Source organism: Gossypium hirsutum, chromosome D03 (genome assembly GCF_007990345.1).
Source record: "Gossypium hirsutum isolate 1008001.06 chromosome D03, Gossypium_hirsutum_v2.1, whole genome shotgun sequence".
Classification (NCBI taxonomy): Eukaryota; Viridiplantae; Streptophyta; class Magnoliopsida; order Malvales; family Malvaceae; genus Gossypium; species Gossypium hirsutum.
In genome coordinates, this window is record NC_053439.1 from 47,966,241 (window position 1) to 47,991,799 (window position 25,559).

General features: G+C 32.2%; 1 protein-coding gene across 2 annotated transcripts; it reads left to right on the forward strand.

Moving 5' to 3' along the window:
- Positions 1-15,002: 15,002 nt before the first annotated feature.
- LOC107950282 (transcription factor MYB59) lies at positions 15,003-16,611 on the forward strand. Of its 2 annotated transcripts, none has more exons than XM_016885094.2 (3): positions 15,003-15,263; positions 15,335-15,464; positions 15,842-16,611. In XM_016885094.2, exons 1-3 carry the CDS (start codon positions 15,206-15,208, stop codon positions 16,398-16,400), a joined length of 747 nt encoding a protein of 248 aa, XP_016740583.1. In that variant the 5' UTR covers positions 15,003-15,205; the 3' UTR covers positions 16,401-16,611. The 2 variants fall into 2 exon arrangements, with proteins under 2 accessions (XP_016740583.1, XP_016740582.1); XM_016885093.2 differs by having other exon boundaries at positions 15,018-15,231.
- The last annotated feature ends 8,948 nt before the right edge of the window (positions 16,612-25,559 follow it).

Below are 25,559 nucleotides of genomic sequence, written 5' to 3' on the forward strand. Positions count from 1 at the left end.
TCATTGAAATAACGATTAATGGACTGATAATATTCAAGCAAAAGGAGTTTTGCACATTACTCTAAAAGTTTCTAAAATAATACAGGAACCTAGGACAGGACTATTGTTTAGAGCACACCAAGTTTAAAGGTTGAATGGCTAAGAAGGAAAAATCTAAATTAAGATTATCCTTTCGAATTTTGTTGTCCAAGCATGGATTGAATAAACAAGCAATGATAATCGAGTGACAAGAAGAGATCGCTTGGAATAGAAAGTTCTACAATTGTGTATAAACATTGGTAGGACACCTTGAGAATGGTGTGAGACCAAAGGGATTCAGATCCTGTATCCTTGATCTGTGATAGCAGAGGATTGTGAAAAGCCAAATCTTTCCACCCTTGAATTACAGTGGGAGGAGGATGGTTCAAATGTTATGTCCCAAAATTACAGTGGACTTAACCTTGAAGATTACAGTGGATTGAACTTTGAAGATTACAGTAGGGGCAATCCGATTAAGTAAAAGATGAGTGTTACTAGTCGAACAATATAGTGTTCTGACGTGTTGGTAATAGAGCATTAATGAATAAAGAACAATCACAACTCAAATATTAAGAGATCACGTTCATGACATTTTGCATTCATGCATGCACATTTAGTTAGGAGATTTTGATTCATTCCGATCATAACATCCTAATCACTAGACATAGATAGGTTCATAAAATGGACTTTACAGGTCATGTTTCCTAGATAACAGATCAATGAAGTTATCCATACCCCTAAAGTGGCAGTGGGGTGAACTGAAGTCATCTTATCCAGTCCTATCCCCCTAAGCAGTAGTGGAGCAGGTCAAAGATGGAAGATCTTATCTCCCTAAGCAGTAGTGGAGCAGATCGAAGACGGCAAATCTTATCTTCCTAAGCAGTAGTGAAGCAGATTTAAGCCACCAGTCCTATCTCCCTAAGCAGTAGTGGAGCATGTCAAAGATGGAAGATCTTATCTCCCTAAGCAGTAATGAAGCAGATTTAAGCCACCAATCCTATCTCCCTAAGCAGTAGTGGAGTAGATCGAATACGGCGAATCTTATCTTCCTAAGCAGTAGTGAAGCAGATTTAGGCCACCAGTCCTATCTCCCTAAGCAGTAGTGGAGCAGGTCAAAGATGGAAGATCTTATCTCCCTAAGCAGTAGTGGAGCAGATCGAAGACAGCGAATCTTATCTTCCTAAACAGTAGTGAAGTAGATTTAAGTCACCAGTCTTATCTCCCTAAACAGTAGTGGAGTAGGTCAAAGATGGAAGATCTTATCTCCCTAAGCAGTAGTGGAGCAGAGCGAAGACGGCGAATCTTATCTTCCTAAGCAGTAGTGAAGCAGATTTAAGCCACCAGTCCTATCTCCCTAAGCAGTAGTGGAGCATGTCAAAAATAGAAGATCTTATCTCCCTAAGCAGTAGTGGAGCAGATCGAAGATGGTAGATCCTATCTCCCTAAGCAGTAGTGGAGCAAATAGGATCAATCCTATCTCCCTAAAGTCGCAGTGGAGTGGATTAAAACCACAAACTTCATTCCCCTGAATTTTTTTTTGCGAAGAAGATCGAAGCAACAAAACACGGTGGGCTAGAATGAAGTTATTCAAAGAAGAGAAGCACCAGAGGAAGTCAAGACTCGGTGTGACTGGGCAAAATTGGTCCTTTTAAGGTCTTTGCTCCATTCTCGTTACACAACAATGAGCAAAGAGTGGCAACTGTAGAGGCCCAATTTAGCCCAGGCCCGAAACAAAACCAAAATAATAAAAATTAAATGACCCATGTACAACAGGCCCAAAACAGCCCAGATTCTAAATGGCCCATTGAGGCCCAAAGACTAAGCAAGCACAAGGAACCCTACGGTTCCCTCTCCTTTGCGCTGCTCCTCCTCGGGCGCAACGCCCATGCCTCGTCCCGAGGCCCGCCCAGCCTCCATTGGCACCAAAATAGCAATCCTCTCCGTTGACCTCCGACACCTGTAAAAAGACCAAAAGAAGCAGCACAGAAACGGCAAAGAGAAGACAGAAACAAAAGCAAAACATAGAAAAAATAGCAAACAGTAACATGGACTAACAGTGTAATCGTGGCTATAAAAGCCAGTAAAATAACCTTGTAAAAAGGAGAGAAATACAACAGAGAACAAAAATCAATCCAGAAAAATCCAAGGTTGATATTTTTATTTCGAACTTCTGCTTCTTTTTTTATTTTTTCTTTTTTTCTTTTTTTTTATGCGTACTATTATAGGAATAAAACAGAAAGGGGTTTTGAAACGTACCTGAGGTTTGACCATGAACCACTGTCGGAGATCTTCTCCGTTCGTCAAGGTCACGGAAACCTTTAGGGTTTCGCTCGGACCGCGACCGGAAAGAAGGTGAGGCTGAAGGGTCGCCTTTTGTTTAGGTTCCAAAAACACCCGAATAGGGTTTATTTTTAAAAAAAATGGGAAAAAAGAGGGGAACCCCCTCTAAAAAATGATTTTGGGCCTTCCGGCACGGCGGAGCTACGGCAGTGAGTGGCAGAGCCACCGTGCGAGCTCGCCGGCGACATAGGCCGGGTTTGAAGGCCTAGAGAGAATGGGGAGAGAAAAAGGGGGGAGTTTGATTCTTTTTTTTTAGAAATGGTGCTGAAATGGGAGTAAAAAAATTTTAGTTTGAATAATAAATGAAACGGCGCCGTTTTAGCCTTTAAGATCCGCGCGCGACCCGACCCGCTCCAGCGGGGATCCGCGCGTTTCTGTAAAATGGGATATTTGCGCCCTTGGTCCTTCCTTTTTCGTGAACCGCTACAATTTGGTTCTTTTCTATTTTTTTCTTTTAATTTGACCCCATATTTTGCGCTTGTCTCAATCTGGTCCTGTACAAAATGATGCGTATAAGGAATGGAGATATTACGCGATAAGTCCCTTCTTCTTGACGCGCGTTTCACCTTAGTCCTTTGCTATAATTTTTATTTCATTTTAAAATCTGTCATTTAATTTTGTTCTAATTTCAGTTTGGTTCTGGGTCTGTTATTTTATTATTATTATTATTCTTAAACTGTTTATCTATTTAATTCCATATGTCTTATTAGAAATATACTATTATTAAATTAATTATTTTAATCACTATTATATCATTATTGTCATGACCTTCTTATTTGTGCCATTTTTAGTTTCAATATTTTGTTGTATATCTACATGCTTACATTTTGTCATATATACACACGTACATTTTTAATTTGTTTTTATATAAACATTCATACTTATATATTATTTTTATGCCTCATATGTACATATATGTACACACTTCTATACATACATTTTTATAATACATGTATATACATGCATACATTCTACAACACATACATTCTCACTTTTTGTTATTTTAAATATACATATATACATTATATTTTAGACATATTTTACCATACATCAAAAGAAATTTTTTCTAAATAAGGCAATATTTTACGTTTAGAAATTTGAGAAAACGTGCCCTAACGTGTTGGGTTTCGATTACTCGTTTGGCCAAATAGCCAAATATCCTTTTTAAACTTTTAAAATAAGGCAATATTTCGCGTTTGGAAAATCGAGGAAACGTGCCCTAACGTGCTGGGTTTCGATTTCTCGTTCGACCAAATAGCCAAATATCCTTTTTAAACTTTCAAAACGAGGCAATGTTTTGCGTTTGAAAATTCGAGAGAATGTGCCCTAACGTGCTGGGTTTCGATTTCTCGTTCGACCAAATAGCTAAATATCTTCTTAACTTTCAATCGATATTATTCGAATTTTCTTTAAGGATCGTATTTTTAAAATCTCTTTAAAATTTTCAATCCTCGACATTAAGACATTAATTAATCAACTTAGGTACCAATTTTTGGGCGCATCGAGAGTGCTAATCCTTCCTCGTGCGTAACCGACTCCCGAACCCATTTTCTGAATTTCGTAGACCAAAATCGTTGTTTTAATAAAATTAAATTGTTTATTAAAAACAACCTCTTTTACGAGGTGATCCGATCACACCTCATCAAAAAAAGATTGGTGGCGACTCCCGTTTCGTTTTCATTTTTCAAAACCCAAGTCGACCCCGTTTTATCAAAAAAATGGTGTCAACAGTACTAGTATGTTTCATACTTCATAACTTCATTCATAGGTGGATTTGGGAGTATCCATATTTCGAAATGTGTATGGAAGAAGAAGTTCTTAATAATCTTAACGATACATATTTAGATTTCAATGATGATGATGAACTCAGTCAAGGACCTACAAATAATGATAATGATCATATGTTAGATATTAAGGAGGAAATAACCCAACAAATATGGAACAGTAGAACAATTAGATAAAATTGTATATGATGTTTATTTTCTTGTTATTTTTATTAGTGATTGTATTATTAACTACAATTTTGGACTACCATAATACATAGGATGATTTGGTTTCCATTTATGTTACTTGTTTATAGCGCTAATAATTTTTTATAGTAATTAATATTTTTAAAAATATAAATTGTGTAACTACGTAATAAAAATTTGCACTACCAAATATATATAGAGAATTACACCCTGTCAACTAAACATGTCTAGGGAATTATAATTCTTTGTAATTACAAGAGAGTGTAGTTACTACCTTGATCATTGCACTTTCAGTCAATTACTCTATACTGCCTAAATAGACCCTTAAAATTTTGTTACTTATTTAGAGAATTGTTTTCTGCAATTATAATTGATACTACCAAACATGATCTAAGAAATTATGATGTAATTACACTTTATTAGCTAAACATATCTGGGGAATTATAATTTCTTGTAATCATAAGAGGCATGATTACTACTCTAGTAATTACACTTCCATTCAATTTCCCTGTGATACCCAAACAGGCCTTAAAATTTATAAAGAAGTCGATTAATGCTCAAATTTAATTATTTTAATTTTTTCTATTGCAATCTCTCTACTGGTTTTTAAAATTATACTAGATATTTTCAAACTATGACTTTTATTTTACACTAGTTCTTAAGTTTTAAAATATTTTAATTATATCTTCAAATTATTAATGTTATATCAATAAGGTCCTTTCGTTCTTAAAATTATTAATTTAATCGTTATTTTAGATGTTATATATCATGTAGCACAATTTAAAATAAAAAATTTAATTTTATGAAAAAAGATATTGCAAAAATTAAGGATGAATTTAAAATGAGAATTATAATTTAAAGATGCTTCACGGAATTAACTCATATTGTTTATATGAAAAAATATAGTGTTGCGATGTAACCCAAAGGCACTAACAAAGCTTGCGTCACGTTCCTGTACTTTGATCAAATTGCTCTTTCTTTTTTTTTTTGTATAATATTTTTCCTTCTCAGTTCCGATCAAATATAGAAGAGGACGAAAACTGTGACCACCCTGATCTTGATTTTATTTTAGTTTACATAAATAGTGAAAATGTGTTATGTTCATGGCGGACATTATAGCAAATATATTAATGGTGTTGGGTCCCCTATAAAGATATACTCCACCAAGCTCAAGCTGATGCAACACCCTTATCTCTCAATGTAAAACGTTTTTTTTCTTTTAATTAATTGATTAGACATTGCATTCATAGTGGTGCAGGTGTGATCCATAAAAAGGGAATTAGCTAGATGGATCAACTATGTCCTATGCTTGTTAAAATTCAACACTTTTGAGTTCATTAATGCTAAGGCTTAGTTTGGATGGGCGATGTGTTTAGCTCCAGTGAAGTTAAAAACAGCGGTGGCTGTGAGATTAGTTACTGTAGTAGTGAGATTGAATACTGTAACGGTGAGATTAGAAACCGCGGTGGAGTGTATGTTTGGATTCAAACGCAACTGTAGCGGTGATGTGAGAATAGAAAATGACTTTATAAAATTATTTTAAATTATTTATAGAAAATGACATCAGATTAGAATTGATATATATCAAAAGTTTTTAAAATTATTTTACTTTTATAAAATTATTAAAATATGTGAATTTATAAATTCATCTAATAAAATATTAAAATGTATCTTTTGATATTCTATTTATTATCCTATAAATTATCATATTTGTATTTATTTAAATTATAGTTATAACACTAAAACAGCTTAATTGTCTTATTTTCACACCCATATGAAAGATAAAGTGGTAAAAATATTACCCACTGTAGTTTCTTTTTGTTAATTGGTGTTTGACACTTCAGCTCAAAACTTCCTCTCCAGTGCGTTGGAAGATCTTTCGCTGGCCAAATTTATTGTTATCCAAACAGGCATATGTGGTGCGATTGCACCAAAATCAAGAGTAAACGTGCTTCATTGGAAGTAACTGGGCATCCAAAGGAGCCCTAAGTCTGATTGAAAATAAATCAGAAATAGGTTTAGGTTTAATTTGGTTAGTATTTATATTTTTTAATTTTTTTAAATTTTAAATTTGCAGTAAACTATAGTTAATATAAATTTTGTTATTTTTAAAAGCTAATGTTTCAAATGTATAATATTATGTCAATTTGTTGTTTTCACATAATATTCACATAATATTTAAGAACAATCGTGTTTAAGATCCAAAAAGGAACCCGAGATAGATCTGAGATAGGGACCTATATCGAAGGAATTAAAATGAAGGTCCTAATTTTCATTTCTATTTTTTTTAGCACACAAATCGGGCAGTTGCTCATAAGCTTGCACAAATAGGTTTCAACTTTGAAAGCCCTCAATTTTGGGTAGAGAACGTACTTGGAGAAGCGACGGATCTGGTAGAACATGACTGGCGGTGGATGTTTGATTCTGGTTCGTCTGCAGCGGCGTATTGATCTATCAGAAGAACGGAATTTTGTAGAAATGCGTTTGATGCTAAGTTTTGTTCTCAGGGGAAGTTGGATGGGTTTTTTCTGTTGTGTTTTGAATCGCCCTTCCGTTTTGATCGAGGCTCTTCATTTATTTTTCTTGTCTTTAAGAGTTATGTTTTTCATGTGTTAATTTTGTTGTTTATGACTGGATCTCCACATGTGGCTGTGAGAATGTCAGGTGTGCGTAGGTGTTTTTGTTTTGTTTTAATATTATAATAAAAAGCCTTGATATTTTACTAAAACAAATCACGTTATTATAATAAATGGATTTAATAAATGGTTTGAGTTAGCACTTCAATTTAAAAAAAAAAGACTAAAAAATCAAATTAGAAAATAGGAACTAAATCCTTAACTTAAGCATAATGCAAGACTAATAGTAAAATTTGACATAATAGATTTAACTGTTATGATTTAGGTCAAGACTTCCAAATTATGCAAATACAAGCTTAATTTCAGGATTCTATTAACCAGAGCAAGCTACCAACTATTTTAGCTTTATTAAGGAGCTTGATTACCTGCAGATTGTCCCATTCCACAACTAAGCTGGAAAAACCTTTAATTAGCCCCTTCAAATGCTCCCTGCAATTCAGCTTGGATAATTAAAAATCATCTAATGAACCTATTATAGCCCATATATATTGTCCCTTATGGTCCCGAAAAATTCACTTGGTGTACCTTGTAATGGATTACCCCAATTTGTTCCATCGACATTAAGTTTGATCTAGCCAGCCTCGAGTGGAAGCCCACACGAAACCATTGAGCATCGTCTACAACCTTGCTCCAAGATCTAACATCTTGTAGCATAATTCGTTGGATCTGATGCCTTAAGTGTAGTATTTTCATCTATGTACATTTGTAATTTTTTCAAACAAATTGATTAATAAAATTACTCATGAATTTCTTTAATACCCTTTGTATATTGTCCTCACATGGTTTTTGCATGTAAAGCAAAATAGAAGCTAATATTAGCTCACTAGTTTCTAATATTTAACTAATACAAAAGGATAACTTATATTAATAGATGAACCTAAACACGTCCTTAGGTTAATCAGAAATGAGCAAATTGATTGAAAGACTAATATGTCGTCTATCAAGTCCAATTGAGGAGTTTCCTTGTCTTAGGTATCAGAACGAATGACTCCCAGAAGATAGAGACATAGATGTGACTGACTGGACTAATAGTACATTGAACTGGTCTCAAGAAGAATAGATTCTGAATCCTTTTATGAATTTATTCACTTGTGATATTCAAAGTGTGGCATATCTTAATCTTGAGTGGATGGTGGACTATGTATGCGTGACTCGTATACTTTGGTGTAAGTAAAAGCATGAGTTTTCAAATAGATAAGGAACTGAAAGTTGGTGCATTTGGTATACAGCTTCTGCAGTATGTAACATCATTCACAATATTGAAATTTATAGCCCAAGACACAAATAAATGATATCCTTTCATTGGCACTACATAGTAGATGAAAAGTAAACGTGGTCATAGGTCATTTGTCTTTGCGATGAGTGACTTGATTATTGTTTGATAGTAATTGCCTTTTGATAAAGGAAGATGTAATAATTACCATGAGATAAAATAGGATCATATTGGGAGAGCGGATTTGTTCCAAAGAGATTAATGATACTCTATGAGGGTAACACACTTATCACAAGCTTATTGAACGAACACTGATCGAGTTATTTTTTTAATGGTATGTCACAAGGGATAGCTTAGTCACGAACTATAGTGGAATAATTTCGTGACTAAATGAGTTTATAATTAATAGACGAAAAGTTAAAACTTAATTACAAATCATTGAGCCCTAATTATATATATCTAATCAGTCTCTTCGTTAGCTCGTTGAAATCAGAAATGAATTGCATGTTTAATCAAATAAACAGAAAGGGATATAAATGATAAAGTTGGAGAAATAGGAAATATTTAGAAATGATTTGGTTTTCTCATTAAATGGAAATGACCTAAAAAATTTATTTATAGTTTTTCAAATTGTTGTTTAATTAATTAATTAATTGAAGTTTGAAAATGGAATTAAATTAATTGGTCATAGTGAATTCGTTGAATGTGGAAATATTAAATATATTTTCTAATAAATTCTTTTATGGGAAAGTTGTCATGATTTTAACGAAATTAGAATCGGGTTGAGAAATAAGCTTTTTTCACTTCGTTTATACATGACACTAGAGGGACCGGGTAGTCAAATCCAAACCACTAACTCATTCAAAAAATCTCTTGACATAGAGAAGGACATAGGCCTTGGTTGAGCCATGAACTAATGGCCAAAAATGATCTAGTGACCATTTGATAAGGCATTGGTGTAATCCTCCGAAACTAAGAATTTCACCAGATAATAGTCATTTTCCAAGCCCATTAGTTGAATGTTGTCGACCAGTTTCCATAGTGCATGAATCTTGTTTGACAGGGTACCAAAGCCAATTTACTTCCAAGTTTAATGACCACTACTTTTTCCATTTTTTTCTTCCATAAGCATGTGGACTTTCAGTGAGAATTTAGTCGTTGGGATCCCCTCTATAGTATCTGACAGGATGTCATCCTCCAACAAAACTAGATGGACTTGTATCCTCTTCGTCCACTTCATTCATATAAGATGACTTCCTTAATCCAAAGGAACACAGTAGCTTATCTCTAAAGAACACTGGGTTCTTCCTCTAGAACCTCCATCACTGAATCCCCTACATACGATGAACCTTTTTAGTAGCCTTTCTGACCCTTTCATTAGTCATCAAGTTTGAGTTTCTACTGGCATTCTCCTTTAATTTAATCTTCTCTTTGAATGAAAATAATAATAATAAGTAATATAAATTTTAACTTGTGAAAATAGAACGTCGATAATGGCAATGAATCACAAAGAAGGGAGAGAAAAGAACACACAGGATTTTACGTGAAAACCCATTCGAGAAAAAACCACGGGTAGAGGGGAAGAAAATTCACTATGTTGAAATTCGAATGATACAAGAGAAATATAAAGTACGTCTATTTATAAGTTTGTAAAACCATATTCTAATCAAAGTCAAATAGAAGTAATACAGTAAGGTTAAAATACCTTATTTTAATCAACATCAAATAGAGGAAGTAAACTTCTATACGGATTTCACTTGTGCAGCCTGTACTATACCACAGGGGACCCCAGTCCAGTATTTTGTTTATTAGGGATCTACGATGGCTGCGACCTTCGCCCTCGTAGATTCCTCTATCTTGCCAATTGTATTTTATTTTAATAGGATTTTAGATCACACAACTTCTAACATAAAACTTGAATTGAACATATTCAAAATTAAACTGACACCTCCAATTGCAAAGTTTATTTATCATAGGAATAGTATTTCAATTAGAATATTATATCCATGCTGAACTTAGAAAATGCAATGCTAATAACCCCACTTCCATAATCTTGTATGAATATCAGGAAAAAGTGGGAAGTGGTCCAAGAAAGCACCCAATATTTTGTTTTTATCATTAATTCTATTATTGGCCTTTGACTAATCCCCAGTGTCTCCTTACAATCACCAGAGTTTGTATATTATGTAGAATCATCGTCGAGACATAATTAGTAATTGTTAAACAATGCCTAATTACATATATTCTATAATGTTTAACCCGCCATTCCAAAGAATGAGACCTTTATTTTAAGAATAAGTCTAGCTATTATTTTAGTCATTTTTATTTGAAATTTAAAATTTAAGCCCTCTATTTTCTAATATTTTCAGTAGGTCCAAGTTAACAATATCATTAGCTGATGCTGTTAAAGTGATGAAACACTTTTTTGTAAAAAGAAAATATTGCTTTAAGTATTAGACTAACATGTAAATTATTATTGACTGAACATGAATAATTAAATTTCTACATGACCTTGATTATACGTTTTATCACTTTAACCGGAGCAACTGACGGTGTTATCAATTTGACCCTATGAATAATATTATAAAAGTAGAAATCCTGAGTAATGTGAATTTAAAATAGAGGAATTAAATTTCAAAGTTCCTCATAGTGAAGGGACTAAACCCAAAATTAGACTTTTTTTGGTGAACATGATTAGACCTTTAAGAACCTGACAAAACTGAAAAGCCCATCTTCCACCAACGATCCTTCACCACAAACAGCAGCTGTAGAGACAATAAATAATCAACTTTTTAGTACAAAACACATCTTGATCCTAAGAAAGTATAAAAAACCTTATCGCTTGGCATTTATCAATGTTATCATTTTTATTAGATTACATGATCATGGGGATTAATGTCAAAGCACACCAAATTATATAGAAAACTATATTTCACATAGTTTTAATTAGAGAGGGACAGATCGTTGATATTACACACACCCATGCTTTATAACTTGCTGCTTAGGACAAAACAAATAAAGGCAAAACATGTCTACTGAAAATTCAGACAAATCCAAGAACCAGGAATGGCTGACAAGTTGGTTTTTATGATTGGATATGGCTTCATGTGTGACCCCTTCTATCTTCTGCAAAAAGAAAAATTGTGTGAATGAGTGGTGTGGCCAAACATTTGGTGGTTTCCACATCACGACTTTCTCTTTTACAATAATATTTGATCTATTGTCATAAATGAGTCTCATGCATAATTTTTTTTTATTTTTTATATTTGTTTTACAGTTTATATTTAGAGTTTATGATTGATTCTTCTAATAATATTATCTCTAAAGCTCGAACCTCATTCTCTTTTTAATAATATAATGTATAGTGTTATTGCACCCAATACTTATTAATTATCTTATATATTATCGATAAACTACAATAAAACACTCCATTCACAAATAAAAATAAAATTTTAATATTTATTTACAAATCTTCCACTATTTTACTTATCATAAAATATTATCCCTTGGGGAAGTATTGCTATATCTTCACTCCACTAATTTTTATAGGGCCCTTAAGGCAAAGGAGCCACAAGGGCCATTCAATTCCCTTTGAAATTTTGATTGTTTTATTATATCTTTTATGCAATGCTGGCGCAGTTGTAGCATCAAAACCACAAACAGTGTTGGGGGTTAAGCAATAGCAGATGATGCCAAATCCCACTTTAAATATTATTTTAATCTCATTGTCATATTGTTCACAGTGATTTAACATATCAAAATCTGTCAATCAAAATGGAAAAGAAAAAGTAGACCCAAAATTCTGCATTCATCTCGGTTATTATTATTATTTTGGTGAACAACTCTAGAGATACAAAGCTGACCATTTCAAGGCTCATATCAAGCATTAAAAGTGGTTATCAGCTAGAAATGAAAGCAAACCGTGCATGTCAACTTCGTTTCACATTGCAAACTTGACGCTTGGCAACTATATAACTTCCAAGGGCCATATATTATCTTGTACGAAGTTGCTACAATATTTTAATCACTATTTTATAACAATTAATTTATACAAAGTATCGAGGATAATTATGATGGTAGTTCATATTATAAATAACACAGAATCAAATAGGATTAGAGATGGTCGGAGGCTTGATTTTAAAAAAAAAAAATCCAAGTTCGAGCTTGAGCTCAAGAGCAGCGAGAGTGGGCAAACAAGGGTCGTAGCCCCTCCAAAATTTAAAAAAAAATATATTTTTACCTTTTAAGATGTATAAAATTATAAATTAATAATAATAAAATTACACTTTAACCCTCAAAATGATAAGATTTTAATTTAGTCTTTTAAAAAATTATAAAAATATTAACTAATACAATGATAAAATTATAATTCAACTCTTACTAAAATTTATAACTTAATTTGGATTTACATCAATCAAGCATTTTTACTAGTTTAATTGTTAGTGTTAAATGTCAATTTAGATTTAATTGTTAGTGTTAAATAATTACTAAGACGGTTTAAATTTTAAAATATTTTAATTGAGTTTTTAAAGTATTAATATTATATCAATAGGTCTTTCTGTTAACTTAGATGTCAATTAGGTGTTAAATGCTAGTTCTTATTTGACGCGGAGTATATTTAAAATAGGTATGAATTTACTGCATAGTCAGGACCAACAAAATTTAGGAAGACTTGTCTTTTTTTCAAATACGTCAAATTCAAGTTGTTCATATAATAAATATACATGTGCTTGAAATTTAATTCACGTACTTTAAATATATTCCACATCAGAACTAATATTTAGTGCTCCAATTAGTTGCTAGGTTGACGAAAAGCTTAATTGGTACAATACTAATATTTTAAGTACACAATTAGAATATTTTGAAATTGAAGGACTGAATTTAAAATATAAACCATAGTTTTAGGATCATTGGTGCAATTAACCTTTAATACAAAGATTTATGGTAGTAATTTTGATAACTTTCCACTTGTAAGAGTAGGCCTCAAAGGTTGAAGATTAAGTGAAAGCAAAATCTCCTAAAAATGTCAACTGATTAGCCAAATCTATCACATAGAAAGGAACTTTACGACAAAAATTAACCCAAAATGTTGTTTGCAAGTAAGTGGTAACTTCGTGCAACATATATCTATGTAATTGGCTAAACCAAATAATTTTCTATGAAAATGAAACACTGGTTAAACATTTTTATCAGAAAACTTAGGGAAAATCAAGTTACTGTTCGGGTGAGTTATAAAATCCCACACTTTTTATTTTTTATTGCATGACAAAAGAGACCAGGTCAAATGTTGATGTAGTAAGCATTTAACACTAGGCTTCTTAAATATCTTACTCCATTTAAAAAGAAAAAAATAGCAGAAAATGGGTCACTTTTCTTTTCTGACACCAAAACATTGCTTTGATCATATTCCTTGATAATTCAAGTTTTGTTCCTATCATTCACTTAGCTTCTCTATATCTATGGCCTTTACTGAAGTCAAGGGCTTCTCTTCATCTATGGCCTTTACTAATGTCAAGGGACACTTCACGTTATTTCCTCAAGTTGAATGGATAGGGAAATGGATTTAGGGACTTCATTTATCTGATTTAGTTTTTATTTTTTATTTTTATGAATGTATTTATATTTGGTATTTATGTCTAACTCATATTTGAACATGAATATAGAATACAATATCTTTATAAATTAATATTTGATATATTATATCATCAGGAACAAAAATTAGATGCAGAAATATACTTGAATCCATTTATATGTTGAAATCCTTCAACCTTGTGGCTTTGTTATTCCAAATTAGCATCTAAGTATTGTAGAGAAAATGACTCTTTTTTTTTTTGAAGATGGAATGTTGGAAAAGTTACGTTATACGTAATTTAAGGGTCATAACATTAATATGTATCATTTGCACATTAATCTTAATTTCTATTTAGTTCATCATGAATTAAAAATTAGTTACTTTATTATCTACTCATATTTAGCATATACTTTATTTGATAATTAAAGTCCAGTTAACCTTAATTGTACTATATTAGTTTTAATTTGGGCTAAAATAACCTTAATTGTACTATATTGCTTTTTAAAGAGACAATTCCTGTAACTCAACATAAATTTCGTGTTATTTCAAAAATCAAGAGCTTTTACTAAAATTGAGGAAATGAATCTAGAGACTTCCATCCCCACCTTTCATTTTTATAAAAAGAATTTATATTTTGACACTTAGATTTAAAAATACATGAGCATGAATATAAAATATAATCTTTTAAATATATGAAAATTTGTAATTACAAATTTTATAATGTCCACTTCTAAATCCAATTCATATAAATATATATTCAATACTCAATGAACTTATCTTAATGAAAAAAATCGTACTCTGATTCAAATTTAATTTAAAGTGCTATAGAATCATAATTATCTTATTTAACCCGATAGGGGTCACGCGTAACTTACCAAGTTAGATATCCCTCCATAGTGCTTTATTTGCAATTCTAGATGAATTGAAGTAGCCATTAGGTTTACCATATCGTCTAAGTTGAGATGATTCATATGTGAGCTTATGTACCAAGTGTCCATTGGTGCAAAGAAAAACACTTAATTTGGGCTCAATATGCTAAAGCTAGTAATGTAGCAGTGGCAATTAAAGCAAACAAGATTTGAAAATTACATCAACATATCAATCTATATATCACTTTGATATTTGGGAGGTTCATATAGTGGGTGACGTCAGATCCACAAGGTTGCTATCACAAATGAGCATGCGCGCATTACAAACAGCAAAACTATCACAACATCGTCATATAATAATGGTAACAAAAAAAAGGACAATTCATAGAATCTTGAACCATGGCAAGTATATAGCTTTTCACTATAAATGCCACAGCTTCACACCAACACTCTCCATTCTACTGCCATCACGGATTTAGAGGAGGAAGAAACATGAAAGCGGAGCAAGAGGAAACCCGGAAGGGACCGTGGACGGAGCAGGAGGACGCGGTTCTGGTGAACTTCGTGCACCTGTTCGGGGACCGGCGATGGGATTTTATAGCCAAAGTTTCAGGTTTGAAGGTTGTGGCGGGAGACAAACGATAGGTAGGATTATCTCGAAGATTGGCAGGTTTTGAAAGGAGCCTCCCTTTAATCACATGAACATTTTGTTGTAGGTTTGAACAGAACCGGGAAGAGTTGCAGGTTACGGTGGGTTAATTACCTTCACCCTGGTCTCAAAAGGGAAAAGATGTCTCCCCAAGAACAGCGCCTTGTCCTTGAACTTCATGCCAAATGGGGAAACAGGTTTCACTTTACTTCACCTTTCAACCATCATGATTTCATTTCTCTAGAAATTGTAAATCTGTAATTATTCCTTTTAAAATTTTAAAATTTGATTTTCATCTTAAAAAAATTAATCTCCGGTTTTGCTCTTACTTGACCTTTGGTGTCGACATAAGGCCACTTACCAGGTGAAGCCAAGGCAAGTAGGGATCTCTTGGTTAAATGTGAAGATTACTTTTCAGCTCCTTTCAAAAATTAATTAATTTAATTAATTTTAACTCTCTTTAAACCCTTCAAAAAGATTAATAATTCAAGAATTGCTAGGTTGAGTTGTTGTAAATAATATATACATATATTAAGTTGGAATGAATAGGTATATAAATGATAATGATATGCAGGTGGTCAAGAATTGCTCGGAAATTACCAGGGCGTACTGACAACGAGATCAAGAACTACTGGAGGACTCATATGAGAAAAAAAGCTCAAGAAAAGAAAAAGGCTATGCCAAAGTCATTGTCACCATCATCATCATCATCATCCATCACTCTTTCTTCATCATCATCTACTACCACTACCACCACTACTACTACCACCGTGGATTCCTTGCCCTTCTCAGGCACTGGGAAGGTCAGTTTTTACGACACAGGAGGACCAAAAATGGCTGCTTTGGGAGACAAAAGCAGTACAGATTTCAAAGATGAAAAGGGGTACTATTCCATGGATGACATATGGAAGGATATTGACATGTCTGAAGAAAACATGATAAAGCCTTTGTCTCATAACTACAGTGAAGAAGGTTGCAACATTTTCTGCCCTTCAATGGCTTCTCCTTCATTGGATTACTGCTGGGATTCACTGTGGAAGATGGATGACGAAGACAGTAAGATGTTCCTCCCATTCAGTCAGTCCATTTCTTGCTTTGAATATGGGACATCTTTTTTTAACAAGATAGGCTAGCATTCATTTATTTATTCATATATACATACATATACTTATGTATGTTTATGTAACATTACTATTTCCTAGGGAAACTCTAACATCTGGGTTTTTCATATCTCATCATGATGCATGTCACTGTAATCATATTATGTTGTTATTGTGGTTGCCAATGTAATGAATACTATTGCACAATAAATATAAGTTCTGGAAATAGTTGTAACTATTAAAATCCCTCTATGTACCTTTGTGCGTACTCAAAATCTCCCTAGAGGATATATACTTTGTAAATTCATGGATGTATGTATAGTACTCACTTCAACTTTATAAGCACTTTTGCATAAGCATTTAAAGTTGAATCTTATAAGCTTTACACAATATTCAATAAATTAAAAAAACTTATCACTCTATATATCAAAAAATACGTATATATATCTATTTTAATTCTGTTGATTAAATATTCATTAGCACTTTAATCGTTTAAATTTCATCAATATATTTATATCATTTTCAACTTTTCTTATCACTTAAATTTTATTCAACAAAATAATAAATAAAGTTACTACATGGATACTTGGTAGCTATGTAGCACAGAAAAAAGGAAATGGTTATAGTGAATGGTGGGAAAGCAAGTTGCAGTATCACCATAGCTGAACTAAATGTGGGGAAATAGTTATATTATTATCTTGATTGGAAAAATGAGTGTTTGAATAAATTAAAAATTGGGTAAAAAAGAAGAGAAAAATCATTCCATCACAGGAGGAAAATGACAGGCAATTTTAATTTTTTTAACAAAGGCATTGCCAATCATTACAAGAGGTAGTTGGCACTAAGCTGATTCATGAGAAAAAGTGGAATAAATTCATTGAAAAGATTCTACTTCTCAAACCCTTCAGCATCTTCCCATTGCCTACAAGGAATGGGATGGAAACAGCATCTTCTACTACATGTATCCATGGTTCAGGAAGTAGTACCTCAAGGAGTTGAATTTGGACAACATATTTTTAATTTTGAATTGGTCTAACCCAACTCCATAAATGATAAAAAACATTTTTAAATATAACAATATGTTTGGTTGGGTGTATTGGCATAGCCAATACACCCCTAATCGGTGGGGCCCACTTAAGACGCCTCTATGCCGTTGTTTGGTTCATGGTTTTTCTATTACGCCTGTAATACAATACTAACCTAATCGGTGAAATCCACCGATTTCTAATACACCCCATTTGCTGAGATTAGGCGCCGCATACCATCCCTGTTATACCCTCCCATCTGCTTCCCCGTTTCTCTTCTGTTCCTTCTAGCCTCTGCCGATTTCCTTGTTGGTAAGTTAATCCCCTCCAGATTTGTTTCACTCTGCTGATTCTGCATGTAATCGGTTTCCCCTTTTCTGATTACAGCTTCTTCTTCATCGCACTGTGCCCGGATTCGGTCATTTACAGGTTAGTGTTTTGGGTTTTTAAGCTTTCCATTCCTCCTAATTTATTCCTCTTCTTGGTTGCCTTGCCTGCGCCTAGTTATCGCCATTTCTGCTTCTTTCTAGGCTCCACTCAAGGCTTCAATTTATTTCAAAGGAAATCCATATTCATTACAGGTCAACTAAACCTTCAATTTACAAGACATATGTAATCATGTTTCCTTTTTTTTTTAATTTTGGGTCTCTGCAAGATTTGTTCTTTTTGGGGTTTTGAATTCTTTTTATTGTTATGTTTAGTTAATCCTTGAATTTATGTTGTTTAGAGATGGTGAATTTAACAGAAGTAATATAGTTGATGTCAGTATTCATGTCTGTGGAAGAAATGATTAGAAGAGTTAATTATAACAAGAGAAATGGAAATAAGGTACAATTCACTGCGTTAAAAACAGTACCTTTTCGTTGAACAAAACTCCACCAGTAGGGTTATCTTTGTCGATAGATTTATGGATGAATGCCTTCAAGTCTGGACTGTTTTCTATCTCAAGAATCTTTAAGGCTGGGAAGTCAACAGTATAATCTTCATGGAAAAATCCAATGAGTTTCTGAAGATCTTTCAATTTGAGGGAGTTCAATCGAGGGAAGCAAATTAATCCTCTATTTTAGAATGCTTCTTCGATCTGCTTCTCCATTGATATTATCTCTTGCATGCATTTGCATTCACTTACTTCCAAGCATTTGAGCTGCTGCAAATATTTAATCATGGAGTCGGATACCACATACTTTATGTTGACGCAACCCTCAATGATCAAGCTTGTCAAATTTTGAGTTGAGCAAAATGCTTGGGGAAGCCATATTCTTTCAATGCCAATTGAGGATAGTTTCAACTTCTCTAGCTTAGGAAACAATATCTGCACAGCATACTATTAAAGGATTACTTGATCATTGCGGTTTCAGTTTCGCATTTATAAATGGAACTTTTGAATTTATACTTTATTACTGTACTTTCTACTGCATTTTTTAGCAATATAATTTGTGACTGAAAGCATGTAAAATAATTCCATGCATTTCTTCTGTGTTTAATATCCCCTTTTTCTCTTTTGCTCCCTTTCACTTATGGGCCTCTTCATTGCTATATGACTCGTCTTTAAGACGTTGCTTTTCTCTTAATTTTATTGCCTTGCTGTTTACCTTCTGGTCTGGAGTGTGAGAAAGTTATCTTATTTCCTTTCAGGAGGAGCTAGAAGGAAAATTCTTTAAAGACAGAAGACCTTTTGATTTGCAAGGTTGGTTTTGCATTTGTTTTCATGATGTTATTCTTTCAATCCATTGTCTCGAGGCTGATTAGCATTTTCATTAGATATAAGCAAAATGGTTGAGTGGTTGAGTGGTTATGAAGTGTTGGCATAGATGCCATTGCATGTTAATTCAAATATATGCTTTATTGGTTTTCAATTCTGGATCATGCCCCAATTGATTGAGACAAAGAATTGATAATTTGCATTTATTCAGCTGTATTTTTTGCCTATGTTTGTTTTTCATAGGCATGTCTGTCCTGAAACATTGTCAAAATTTCCTCCAATGAAATTAGGACATACATTTATTAGTTGCCATTTTTTGCGTTTCAACTCTAAGCAAAAGGAAATAACTTTTCTTTGAAACAAATAGTTTAACCAGCCACAGACACATGTAGAAACCTATGATATCATGTAAAGTTACTAAAATAAATTTGGTTTGCACACTGTTGATATCATAAAAATGCCTTTTTTTGGCAGAAAATGTGTAGGAGAGTCGATATACATATGTTGTTCTGTGCTCTTTTCAATTTTAGTTGGTAGTGAGGTTTATATATATATGTTGCATAATGATAATGGGATCGTACCAGAGCAGAGAAATATGCATTCCTTAGTGAGTTTGAGAGAGGTGGAGGGAAAGAGAAATATGCACACTGGTTCCAGTGATTGAGTTTCTAGTCTCTAATTCCTTGTATGTTAATAACTTAATATCATTCATTTACTGAGGTTTTTAGCTCTTTTGGTTTTATATTGCACCATTTAAAAAAAAGACCTTTATGTTTTTTATTAGTGGGTGATTTCTTTTTTTTTCTTTTCTTTACTTCATGATTAAGTATATAGGCTTTGTTGGTTCGTTCTAACAGGGAATTGGAAGTTGTTTCATTTTGGGTTTAAATTGTTAAAAGCATTAATTAATCGAAGGAAAAGATGCATTTTTAAGGGGGATTTGGGGTTGCATGTGTTCTTCTATTGTTCTTATTGATTTGTTGTGTAAAAGAAAGCACTTGGTGTTAATTGAAGTGCAATGCATTTGATTGGTTTTATTTTGCGAGTGACTGATTTTGTTGTCATTTAAAGTATGCTAAAGTGAATGGTGAATTGTTGTCATTTAATATCCCCTTTAAATTCGAAGTGCTAGTCATCTCCTATGACACATCATGAAATATTCCTATTTAGCTTTTTCTTCTTTGTTGGGTTATGTTATTTATGTGTTTCTTATTCGTTATGTTATGGGCATGTTGTTTTACTTCTTCAAACGTATTGCTTTACTTATTCTTCTTCTTTTTTTATTATTGAAATTGTATTTTTATTTTCACCTTTTAGTCCCAACCTCCCTTGCTTGCTTCGCCTCTGGCCACTAGCACTACTCCCTTAGTCCCTTGGCTTGCTTGCTCCACCCATAACTAAGCCTCTTGTATTCACTGAGTCACTGTAAGTTTTTTTGCAATTAAATTATTTGATTTTTTTACTGTTACTGAGATTAGTATTGAAGAACTATGAGCCTTTTAACTTAATTCTCTCTAATATGATACTGGCAAGATTGTTAACTCTACCATAAAAAATTACATTACCAGAACATAAAACCAGCAGCACTCCAAGTTACCAAAATAATTACCTATTGTCATTTCAATCATTCTTCCATGGTTCTAAGATTATAAGCTCCCTTAGAAGAAATAAGAAAGCCTACTTCGATAGCCCCATCTAATAAAACATCCTTCAATACACTCCGCTTCAATTATTGGATAGAATATAATTCTGGTAATGTCTTATTAAAGACTCAAATAATTATTGAATTAATTTACAAGGCTTTTTTATATAATAATCTCTATTTTTAAATTATGTATAAACAATCAATCAAGTTCCAATTTCGATGCTTATATAATATCCAAATTTAAGATTAAATCTGCATATTTTAATTAAAATATAATTCGGTACTTATATAAACAATCAATCAAGTTCCAATTTTGATGCTTATATAATATCCAAATTTAAGATTAAATCTTCATATTTTAATTAAAATATAATTCGGTACTTATATAAACAATCAATCAAGTTCCAATTTCGATGCTTATATAATATCCAAATTTAAGATTAAATCTTTATATTTTAATTAAAATATAATTCGGTACTTATATAAACAATCAATCAAGTTCCAATTTCGATGCTTATATAATATCCAAATTTAAGATTAAATCTTCATATTTTAATTAAAATATAATTCGGTACTTATATAAACAATCAATCAAGTTCCAATTTCGATGCTTATATAATTGTTATTAAATTAATAATATTCAAATTCCTTATTTAATTCAAATTGATTATAATATTATTTTCAAATAAATTATCAAATTATAAAATGACAATATCTCAACAATATCTCAACAATTGATAAAATCTTACTGAAGATTAACAATATCTCAACAAAAATTGAATGAATTATCTATTTTATTAATTGAAAAAGATATCTTATACGATATTTATTTTAATAAATTTGCATCTCTAAAGTGTGAGGGGATTGATACTGAGTTCTAATTTTAATATGGTGCAGTAATGGCTCGTTTGCCCTTAATTGCACAAAGTGTGAGGCGTAAAAGAATCGGTGCTGCATTGACAATTTGGTTGGAAATCTGTAGAATCGCGATTTGGTTCTTATTTAGAATGGGTGCCAGCCTTAGCCTACATACTTATAGACCAAGGATTAGGTCTTATACCGTAGATTTTTATGCACAACGGGATTATGTGAAGAGGCTTGTATATGCTAGTGACGAGACTTGTATTGAACAAGTTAGGATGAATAGAACTGTCTTTTTTAAACTATGTGAGATGTTAGAATCGATAGGGGGATTGAAGTCGTCAAGGTTCATGCTTGTTGATGAGCAAGTAGCAATGTTTTTACATATCATCTCCCATCACCTTAAAAATCGAGTTATCAAGCATCACTTTAGAAGGTCCGGGGAAACTGTAAGCAGAGCATTTCATAGTGTTTTAAATGCTGTCATATGCTTACAAGATGTCTTATTTAAAAACCCGGAGCCAATTACATCCGAGTCTTTTGACACAAGGTGGAAATGGTTTAAGGTATTAGACTGAGTTTTATATATAGCTTATACAACATTTAGTTGACTTAGATTTAAATTAGTATTCTAACTCAAGGTTTTATATCATGTGAAATAGAATTGCTTAGGTGCTCTTGATGTAACCCACATTAAGATTAGGGTGCCAACAGTTGATAAACCTAGATATCGAACCCGAAAAGGTGACATAGCAACAAATATGCTAGGTGTTTGTACACCTGAGATGCAATTTGTTTATGTTCTTCCTGGTTGGGAAGGTTCAGTTGCCGATGGACGGGTGCTTCGAGATGCCATTAGTAGAAGGCATGGACTAAAAGTTCCTCATGGTACAGTGTATAGTTAGAGGAATTTGAATTATTTGAATTATTTTAATTATAATATAAAACTTTGTTTGCTGAATTAATCATTTTTATAAAAATTTATTTTATAGGTTGTTATTATTTAGTTGATGTTGGATACACAAATTGTGAGGGATTTCTTGCACCATTTAGAGGACAGTGATATCATCTGAACGAGTGGCGTCAGGTTATCAGCCAAGTTCTCCGCAAGAGTTTTTTAATATGAAACATGCCTCAGCACGTAATGTCATTGAAAAATGCTTTGGCTTATTAAAACTTAGATGGGGAATACTTAGGAGTCCATCGTTTTATCCTGTAAGGGTGCACAATAGAATTATTATTGCATGTTGTTTGCTCCATAATTTTATTCGAACCCATATGAGTATTGATCCCATCGAAGCGGAAGTGGGAGAAGGATTACCTACTAATGTGGTGGATGACGATGAACCGAATATCACAAATATTCATCCATCGGATGCTTGGGCTACTTGGAGGATGGAACTAGCCAACCAAATATTCGATGAATGGCAAGCATCTAGAAATTAGTTAGGTTTAGGGACAAATTGAGTTTGAATTGATTTGTTGATGTTATTTTATGTATCTAGTTTATGAAACTTTGGTGGTCTTTGATTAAAATTCTGTATTGTACTAAACTTTGTTGAATTATAATTTAATTATCTTTTCATTCAGCATGTGTTATAAATTTAAATTTAGTATTGAACTACCGATATAATATTATAAATTGTTCACCTTTTGATTCATGATATTCAAAATAGTAAATAATGTTAATTTGTTTTTTTTCTTAAGAACAATATGTCAGGTGTTCCACCAACGGGTGCTTCTTCTCAAGCTTCTCGAGGAAGCAAAAGAAAATGGGTTCCAGAAGAGGATGCAGCCTTGGTTTCTTGCATGGTGGATTTGCACAATGTAGGAACATTTAATGCTGATACCGGGTTCAAAGCCGGTTATTTGAACGAGCTAGAGAAAATGCTAGAAAAGGCTTTACCAAGAGCAATGTTGAAGGCGAAATCAAATATTGAATCTCGGATTAGGTGCCTAAAAAGGGAATAGTCAGCCGTCTACGACATGCTTAATGGCCAAAACAACAGTGGTTTTGGTTGGGACGAGTATAGACAGCTCGTTGTTGCTGAAGATGCAGTTTGGGAATCCTATGTAAAGGTAAAATGTATTTCAAGTATTTATTTGTTTTTTTACAAAACTTATAACTAATATGATTTCCTCATTTTTTAGAGTCACAAAGAAGCCTCTCAGTTCAGACATCGTTCTTTCCCTTACTACAACCAGCTTACTGCGATATACGCAAGAGATCGGGCGACTGGGAAAGACGCTCAAACAGCTGCTGATGTTCTTGAAGAAATACATGCTGAGGATGAACGTACTACAGATATGAATGAAGAGAGAAACACATTCTATGACTACGAAGTTGACGTATCTTTAGACGACATGGATGTTTCTGGTACAAATCCGCGAGGAGATAGAGACCAAGGGGGTTCCTCATCTTCAAACAAGAGAAAGAAGAAATCTGATGCTTGTGATAATGTGTATTCTTCATTTGAGGAGGCTGCCACTTTGTTGGGGGAAAAAATCCAGGTCGTTGGCGATCAGATCAGTAGGACTATGGCCTCCGAGGTGGTAGTTCAGCAGAAGTCAGAGGAAAAGATGGAAGAGAAAGCTTCAAATTTATATTCAGCCTTATGGTCAATTGAAGGTTTAACCGACGATCAGCGGTGTGATGCTTTGAGTAAAATTCCCGATCATCCAACTCAAATGATCGTTTTCTTTAGTTTACCTTCTGTTGCCCAATTGGAATGGGTCAGAAGATTTCTTTCTCACCATTAAATATCAATGTTCAAACTTTTTGATGTTGTAAAACTATATAACATATGGATTATGATGTACAATTTTATTTTCATCTAACCTTTTCTTAATATAAGTTAATTATGTTTATGCAGAACATAATTTTCAAGTTATATATTGATTTTAGTAAATTCATATAAGAACATTTTATTATTAAGAATTTTATGAAATTATATATCACTGTTAAATTATATTTAATATTAATTATTTTAAATTGTATAAATTCATATAAGAAAATTTATTATCAAGAATTTTATGAAATTTAATATTAATTATTAAATTATATGTAATAATTATTATTTTAAATTATACAAATTCATAAAATATAATTTATTAGTTATAATTATTTTAAATTTTATTAAATCATATATTTTAAATAAAATATATTTAATATTAATTATTTCAAATTTTTATTTATAGTATCATATATTATGATTTGAGTAAATTCATATAAGAATATTAATTATTAAGAATTTTATTAAATTATATATTTTAATTATAATATATTTAATAATAATTATGTTAATTTATATTTTACAGTATCATATATTATGATTTGAGTAAATTCATATAAGAATATTAATTATTAAGAATTTTATTAAATTATATATTTTAATTATAATATATTTAATAATAATTATGTTTAAATATGATTAAATTATTTATTATTGATATTAATAATCTTATTAAAATTTAAATAACAATAACAATAATTACCAAAACAAATTTCTGCTAATTATTAAGAATTTTATGAAATTATATATTTTAATTAAAATGGGTTTAATAATAATTATGTTTAAATATGATTAAAATATTTATTATTGATAATAATAATCTTATTAAAATTTAAATAACAATAACAATAATCATTTACCAAAACAAATTTATGCTAAGGGTATTCTAGTCATTTTAGTTTTTTCCATTATGCTATTACACATCTATTCCATTCAACCAAACACAAGATTACTATTACGCTTCTATTCCATTACATTCAACCAAACAGTTGATTTGCTATTACACCTCTAATCCAATACACCTCTAATCCAATACAGCGAACCAAACGCACTGTAAATGTATTTTTGGGTTTGGACTTTTTGGAATTGGTCTCAAACAGGTCCAACTCATAGATAAACCTATTAAAAAATTCATACAAAGCAAATACAATACGTCCCACCCCCCTA

Coding starts and splice junctions, on each gene's coding strand:
- LOC107950282 (XM_016885093.2), top strand. CDS start 15,111: ATGAAAGCGGAGCAAGAGGAAACCCGGAAGGGACCGTGGACGGAGCAG. Junction 15,232..15,334: donor TTTTATAGCCAAAGTTTCAG/GTTTGAAGGTTG, acceptor ATTTTGTTGTAG/GTTTGAACAGAACCGGGAAG. Junction 15,465..15,841: donor CATGCCAAATGGGGAAACAG/GTTTCACTTTAC, acceptor AATGATATGCAG/GTGGTCAAGAATTGCTCGGA.